At 32.7% G+C, this 9,007-nt stretch overlaps 1 protein-coding gene across 1 annotated transcript; it reads right to left on the bottom strand.

Annotated features, from left to right (window-relative positions):
• Window positions 1–4,577: 4,577 nt before the first annotated feature.
• Window positions 4,578–5,409, bottom strand: LOC111916081 (auxin-responsive protein SAUR50). The gene has a single exon (XM_023911721.2). It carries the CDS (start codon window positions 5,407–5,409, stop codon window positions 5,104–5,106), a length of 306 nt encoding a protein of 101 aa, XP_023767489.1. The 3' UTR covers window positions 4,578–5,103.
• Between the last annotated feature and the right edge of the window lie 3,598 nt (window positions 5,410–9,007).

The raw sequence follows: 9,007 nt of genomic DNA, 5'->3' as shown, positions 1-9,007 counted from the left end.
CAATGGGGAATCAAATTATTAGAGGAAGAAGTCAAGAAAAACATATTATTTCACTGTTTCATATTTTCAGTTGTTATCTTCTTGTCTTCTTGACGATAGTTGATAGCCATGAAGTTTTTAGTGAGGAAGAAAAAGAATCGAGAATCAAAAAACTAACTTATCAAGAATGAAGAATTGATTAATATTCACTCGGGATTGGAGATTGGTAATGGTTGCTTCTGCCGAGAATGGATAATCAGAGAACAAGAAGCGAAGAAAGAAGATTGGAAGAAGAACAGTTGGCGGTTGCTTAGTAGATTTTTCTTCTATGGCATGCACGAATATCGTATGGAGAATCACTAATTGAGATGTAGGTTAAGTGGGGTCCTTTAGAATAGAGACCGTAAGCCCTTTCTTAGTTTCACTTAAAGTAAAGTCAGCACTGACTTCCACAAAGTCCTCAAATTCATTATTAATTTGAATAACATTTGAACATGGAAAATTTATAGCATGAAAAAGCTTCAAACACAATTTTACCATATAGGATAATAAATAGGCATGTGCTTTTCAATTGATATAAAAACCTTTATGTTTTAAGAAAAAACACAATTTTTATAGTTGTTATAGATCGAGTAAAAGAAACGAAATCATAGTTTAGATTGAATTATGAACACAAACAGTAAATAAGATCTGGAAGGCTCGATTATATCTTCTGAAAGATACAAAGAAAATTTAGAGTAAAAGTAGCAAAGGCTTAAAAAGTTACTCCAACTCTATTACCTATCACTTATTTATAGGGATTACAGAAGCACACAAAAAAATACACAGGGGCTTATACAATAATGTTTCGACATTAAGATGTGCCCTTATGCAAACATACAAGACTGACTTCGAAACTATATAACACAAAAGACACTTCGACACCTCACAACTAAATTCGACCTCAATAATTTTACCCTAAAGTCGTTGTTTAGTGCGTTAATACCAAATCTTTGCAATTTAGTGCGTTAATACCAGAACTTTGCAAGTTCATATGTTTTCATGTTACAATGAAATAAAATTTGTAAGAAAACCCTTAAGTTTATAAATCTATGATTTTTTTTACCATAATTATGTTTTTTTTTCACGGCATATGTATTCAAACATAAATATATTTTTATAGACGAATGATTTTTAATTAATTATTATTTTTTAAATGTTATTTTTTATATACAAGTTTTTTGTGTATTTGTATTGTTTAAAATGTAAAAATGTGTTATTGAAAGTATAAAATTATTAATGCATATGTTTACATATTTTCAAGTATAGTTATATTTTTCAATGGTATAAATGTATATTTTTTATTTTTATAAGTACAAGTATATTTCTACAAATATAGATATTGTTTTTAAAAATATAAATACGGATTTTGATATATATATATATATATATATATATATATATATATATATATATATATATATATATATATATATAAATCAAAAGTGGGGTTATCCAAATTAAAAAATGTATTTATATTTTACATACATAACATATTTCTACTTCTAAAAAATTTAATTATATTTTTAAAACCGTAAAAATGTCTGTTTATTTTTGTAAAAATATATCTATACTTATATAAACATAAAAAAATATGGTTTAATAATTTAAAAAAAAAATAGAAGTATTTTTTATTTATAAATTGTATCTACATTAGTATTATATACAATTACATATTTATTTTAAAAAGCATATATATATATATATATATATATATATATATATATATATATATATATATATATATATATATATAGTTCTGGAAAAAGATACGAATAGAAGCTTATATTTTTAAAAAAATGTATATAATTGTAAATACGAATGGTTAATTAACCCTTTTTCGTCAAATACATTTTTTTTGTATGCATGCGTACGATGTCAAAAGAAAAACATATATACGGTAAAAACATTAAAAAAAAATTGTCTTCAAGGTTTTTCTTTTTAAGAATTTTATTTAATGATAACCTAAAAACATCTCATATAATATAATAACATGTATCATGACAATATAAACAAAAAAGTAATAAATAAATGAAATGAAAGAAAAAAAACTTACAAACTTCCAACTTAAAATTTTTCTTTTCGGTTACAAACTTGGGTTTAGAAAACCAATATGGTTACCTCATTTTATTTTCATAGTATTACATAAAATTTTATTTAAATAAATCATGTAATACATGTGTCTTACATTGTGTGTATATATATATATATATATGTATATATATATATATGCAAAAGTTCAACAATGAATCATTTTAAACGAAGGAACCATTATTTTTTCAAGTTTAGATCTTATTATTTATCGAAAAAAAAAATCTAAAATTAGGGAAAGTTCATAACTTTTGATCTTCTTTCCATTGATATTAAATTTGATATATTTGTTTTTTACTTTTGTTATTTGTTTATATTCAAATTGTGAATCTGCACTATGAATCATTAATTTTGTATAAATTCACAATGTAAATCTGTACAGATTCACAGTGCACAGATTTCGCAGGGTGAATCTGAACGGATTCACAATGTGAATCTAAGCAAATTCACAGTGTGAATCTGAACATATCAAACTTTTTTTTATCGAATTTGATATCAACCGATGGAGGATAAAAAGTTATGAATATCTATATTTTTAGTTAGTTTCTTTTTTATTTATTAAAACTTGCTCTAAAAGTTGAGAAAATATTGGTTCCTTATTGAACCCAACCGTATATATATATACACACACACACACACACACACATATATATATATATATATATATATATATATATATATATATATATATATAATAAAGGAAACATTTTTCATTTCACCACATTCATTTGAAACATGACTTTTCAATTTCTTTTCTAATAATAATTATAAGTTGTTTAATAAGGTAAAATAAATATCAAACCTAAAATGTAATCATATATAAACTAAATTTCAATATTAAAATAATATATTTACTTCTATTTATAAAATTATGTTTTTTAAGTTTTAACATATTATACTTAATTTATTAGTTTTAATATATTATTGAATGTAATTATCATTTTAAGGATACAATTTTGGAACATTCTGTGTAAAATACTAAAAATATTAATTTAAATATAACATTACAGGGTCAACTTAAATATAAATTTTACTTACTTAAACAATCCAAAAAATATTTTGTAAATAGTTAAAAGTGATTAATTGTAGTGTCTTTCTAATAATGATTATAAGTTGGTTAATAAGGTTAAAAAAAATATCAAACTAAAGTATAATCATAAATATACTAAATTTCAATTTTAAAATAATATTTTAGTTCTATTTATAAAGTTATGTCTTTAACTTTTAACATAATATACTTAATTTATTAGATTTAATATGTTGTTGTATATAAATCATTATGAGTTTAAAGCTACATATTTTGAACAGTTTAGACAAAATACTTAAATTGTTATATAATATTACAATGTCAACTTAAACACAACTTTTAGTTCCACTTAAAAAACCACAGAATATTTTGTAAGTAGTTAAAAGTGATAAATACAAACACTAAATTCTAATCTCAATTTAACTAAAATATTTCCTAAATATATTTTTATAATCGTTAAACGTTTTCAAATAAGTAGTTTAAAATAACTTACAACAAAAATAGTTAAAAATAACTCTATATAAATTATTATATTGTTACCTTTAAAATCAAAAAACAATATTTAATATTTTAAATAATTATAATGATAGAATATAAAACATTAAGCAAGTAATTTTAAAAAATTAATTAATAATAACAACAACTATAAATAACATTAAGTCATATATTATATTTAATTTTATTAATGTGTAAGTCACGGATAAAAATCATTTAAACGGTTGACATTATGCAGTTATAATAGATGTATATATTATCAAATAATACAAAATAATCAATATCTTATATCAATTTATTATACAAATTGTTATAACAAAATTAACAACAACGTTATTGCTATATTTAAAAAAAAAACATATATTTTTAAATACTTCAACTATATAGATGTTTCGGTGCAACGTGCGAGCATATGTCTAGTGTATATATATATATATATATATATATATATATATATATATATATATATATATATATATATATATATATATATATATATATATATATATATATATATATATATATATATATATATATATATATTCTGAAGTTTTTTTTAACAATAACAATGAACATTATTACATATTTGAAAGAGATTGTAATTACCGGAAAGAATTCAAAGAATATTGTATAGAAAGAAATAGAAGTATTAAAAGATAGAATATTTTAATAGAAACAAGTAAATGTATCAAGCTATAATAAAGAAATTCACCAAAGTTGGCACAATATTGTTATTTTTTTTTCTTTTAAACAATTGTATATACTTAAGTTTCGATTATTGTATATATCATCTACCGAACTCGGTCATAAATGTTGAGGTTTTAGTCAAATACAATTTGATACTAAATTATATTTTATATTAACATAATAACAAATTGTATCATATTAAATTAAAGTTACATGACAACGCTAATGCAACAAGTCATATAAAACAAGCGAACAACTATCCTAATCTTCACCAATATGTACACTCGGACTATCTTAAATCAGATAATACATTATTACATACACGATTTATACTCAAAACTTCTAGATAATCCTAGAAAACCCTTATTGTGCAACAGGTTTTCGAGTAATCTCCCAATGGGTGGATAAATCCTTACATGTCTGGAGGAAACTACAAACCTAGATCTTTCCATCAATAGCCACTTTAAGTTGCAATGTTTATTTTCTTCTCAGTTCTCATATTTTTGTGTTATTTTCTCAGATATTCTTTAACACCATTTATCAAGATAGCTCTTAATGTTAAGGAAAAAAAAGTCCACAACGACTACTTATGCTCCAGTACTCATCTATTCAAACAGCACAAAATGGTTAAAAAAGCAGGCATCATTGAATGTTGCATACTCCAGTCATCTGATATAAGATGACTTGAGCATCAATATGCATGATTTCCCGAGCTATATAAGTAAAGGGGTAAAAAAAATGTAGTGGTAATGTGGTACTCTTGTAGTTGATTAAGCTTAGGGTATCTACCGAAGCATGGAAGTAAGAGACTCAAAAACATGTTCTTGACAAGGAATAGTGAGACCCATGTCGTTATCAAATCCAAACTCTTCTTCAGCTTGGTGAAGAAGTGTTTGGAACTCAGGACTTGACAAGAAGGATATAGGAATGATATATCGACTCCGGTTTTCACCAACGTACACAACAAAGTGTCCTTTGGGGACATCGTCGTAGTGTTGCTGCTGTTTCCTACCCAAACTCGAACACCTCTTTACTATCTGCTTCAAAAGTGCTGCTTGTGACAGTTTCCCTGATGATTTCTTGAAAGCCATTTTCAGAGCTCACACTCTCTTTTTTTTATAACTACTTGTCTATATATATGCATAATATATATATATATATATATATATATATATAGAGAGAGAGAGAGAGAGAGAGAGAGAGAGAGAGAGAGAGGCATGTGGGTTTGCTGGTGAAGGAAAGAAGAGACCAACCGCTAGTGTTTTTGGGGGTATTCAATGCATGAAACATGTTAAAAGGGTTTATTTTCGTTTCATATCATTGGAAAACAACATCCCACATCTTTTTTTGAAGTGTTACTTTGATTTAGGGGAGAGGGTCTACATGCCCCACACACTGCGAGGTGATAATATGTAACCAGTGTGGTGTTGTGTCATTGCGGTATTGTTGTCGACATTATATGGGGGCTGTGCCGTGATGCGGTGGCACCACTTTTTTGGGGATTTATTTTTCAAGTGCATATTCTTCTTCTTTTTTTTACTGTTGGAACATTAATTTTTTTTTTGCTCTCCATTATAAATAAACAACATTTATTCTATTTTAAACATCATCATAAAAACTTCAAACATTTTCTATATATCAAATTGAAACGTCATCATCTTCTTCCATTTCGCCGGATATATCAACTCTATGGGAATCGGATTTTATTGGGAACATTATGCAAACAACTCTTACTTATCTACAAAACAGGAAACTCAGAGTATGTGTTCAAAAACGGCAAAAGGTCTTTTACATAGATATCGTGTGACCATCTTGTACATGATATGGACCGGAAGGTCAGGAGGTTACGGACCGGAAGGTCGATGCGGGTAGGACCGGAAGGTGTACCGGGATTCGGGACGGAAGTTCCCTGAGACATTTGGACCGGAAGGTCCCACAGAGTTATGGCCTGGAAAGGCATATGTGTTGTATGTGGTATTTTGGGGAACTCACTAGGCATTTATGCTTAAAGTGTTGTGTTATTTGTTTCAGGTACCAGTGAGGATCGCAGGAAGGCGCCGACTTGATCAGTACACACAAATGAGGAGTTTTACATATTATGATCTTGGGATGTGATGTTATGAGTTGTTATGCGATACAATGACATTTTTATAACAATTATGAATGAAAGTGCGTTTTTAAAATGTGAAAAATTGTGTTGAAATTTACGTCGTTACAAGTTGGTATCAGAGCCTTGGTTTGAGGGATTCGGATGCAACTTCGGATGTATCTGAACTCAAACTGAGGATTTGAGAAAGTTTTTCTTAAATAATTTTTTTTCTAAGAGAGTAAAGGATTTTGTTAAAAGGCAGAACAGAGCAGTGTATACGATCAGCCAACGCCCGAACGGTGATTTCCCAAAATACCCTTACATTATGTGTTATGAGGTATGTTATGATATGATATACATGCTATAGTAGGCTAGGTATTCATATTAGGACTAGAGTGGCCTGATTTGTGATGCTTTAGCCTAAGAAGATTCGTGTTGCTTGAGAGTGAGTAGATAGCAGTGAGGAGCTTATGAAAGATCTACCGAAGGGTAGCCTATGCTAACGAGGTGTAGAGTACTTGTGATCTGGGATCCAAGGAGGAGGACTTGGGGTGAATACTGATGCGGTGTGGGCGGTAGTATAAGGGCCCGTACTACCGAAGACACCGTATCAGTGCCCAGTCCAAGTAAGAATCCTTAGGGTACTAGGGAACAAGTAGGGATGTGTTATCGAGTACGAGTATGCTCGAGCGGGTCTCTAATATTTTATGTTGTATTTCAGAGAGACATCATGGTTGGGACACGCTACACACCTGAGAGTAGTGGTGTTAGCGAGGAGGAGATCCACAGGCTGATTCATGAGGAGGTGGCTGCTGCCATCCGAGTCGAGATTCCAGAGATGTTTGGGTCTATCAAGACTACATTGATTGAGACTTTCGATGAGCGGTACGTAGCAGTGACTGAGGCTGCGGCTGCTGCAGCTACTACTGTCGTTGCTGCTGCCAGGCCTCAGGGAGGTAACTCGTTGTTGTTTAAGAAGTTCAGCAACACGAAGCCACCAAAGTTTGATGGGACGTAGGATCCGATCGTTGCGCTGATATCGAGGGATGCTTCTACACGTGTTCTTGTCCGGAGCATCTGAGGGTACGGTTCACGCTGAACCAGCTTCGCTTGGGAGCGAAGGATTGGTGGAAGTTCGTGACGGCGAGCTTCACTCTTGCGGAGATTTCTGAGGTGACCTAGGAGAGGTTCACCACCATGTTCAGAGATGAGTATGTTCCCCCTATGGAGAGGGAGCGGTTGGCTCAGGAGTTCTTGACCGTCAAGCAGGGTACTGATTCGGTTATTGTGATTACCAGGAAGTTTCATGAGAGGGCAATGTTCTGCTCTAAGCAGGTTTCTACCGAGCTGGCACGCATGAGTCGATATTTGAGCATTCTGAGGAGGGATGTTCGGGAGTTCGTATCGAACTCGACTTATCGGACATTTGCTGAGCTTCAGGCAAATGCCCGGAAGAGGGAGATTGAGTTGGAGACTCAGGCCAGGGAGGAGGCCGAGTCTCAGGGGATGAAGAGGCAGCCGGCACAGTCTCAGCCGGCAGCCAAATGGGCAAAGCCCACCGATTCGAGATCTGGAGGCCAGAAGGGCCGCACTTGCGGAAAGTGCGGCAAGCGACATGATAGGTTTTGTCAATCTGGTGCTTGTTACAAATGTGGAAAGGAGAGGCATATAGCCAAGGATTGCCCCAAGGGATTCATGGTTTGCTTTCATTACAACCAGACGGGCCATCGGAAGGCCGAGTGTCCGCAGCTGCGAGGGACAGCACAGGGGGCACACCAGGGATCTGCCCCTACTGCCGTGCGTGCTACTGAGGTTCGGCCGGTGAAGGCCGAAGCACCGAAGGCTCACGGGAGAGCCTTCCAGTTGACAGCGGAGGAGGTCCGTGCAACGCCTGATGTCGTGGCTGGTATGTATTATTTCATTTATTTATGTTGAGTTTGAGGTGTTGTGCTTATATTATGATATGCGTAGGTACTTTTCTTGTGAATTCCGTACCTGCTTTGGTGTTATTTGACTCGGGTGCGACTCAGTCATTTGTTTCCTTGGCATTTAGTCAGCACATTAGTATCCGACGAGAGGCGTTGAGTCGAGCTCTGCGAGTTTCTATAGCTGACGAGCGAGTGGTCTATGCTACGGATGTGAGTCGAGGATGTATACTTGAGATCTTCGGTGTGGAGTTCTCGATAGATCTGGTCCCGATTGCGATGGGGGACGTATGTGTCATAGTGTGCATGGATTGGTTGAGCCGATTTGGAGCCGTTATAGACTGCGAGCGTCAGTTGGTGACGATACGAGACCTTAGTGTGGGAGTACTTACGGTGTACGGCGAGGGTACCCGATGTGGGTTAGCGTTTTGTTCGGTTACCAGAGCAAGGCAGAGTTTGCAGCAGGACTGCAACGGGTTTGTAGCCTATGTGATGGACACAGGAGTGGCCGCTGGGAGGCCAAGTTTGATTGATGAGGTTCCGATAGTGTACGAGTTCCCGGATGTTTTTCCCGAGGAATTTCCAGGTGTGCCTCCAGAGAGGCAAGTAGAGTTCTGTATCGATTTGGTTCCGGGGGCAGCAGCTATCGCCAAGTCGCCTTATCGCCTTGCGCCA

This window comes from Lactuca sativa, chromosome 2, assembly GCF_002870075.4.
Source record: "Lactuca sativa cultivar Salinas chromosome 2, Lsat_Salinas_v11, whole genome shotgun sequence".
NCBI classification, from domain to species: domain Eukaryota; kingdom Viridiplantae; phylum Streptophyta; class Magnoliopsida; order Asterales; family Asteraceae; genus Lactuca; species Lactuca sativa.
This window is presented reverse-complemented; position numbering and strand designations above follow the sequence as displayed.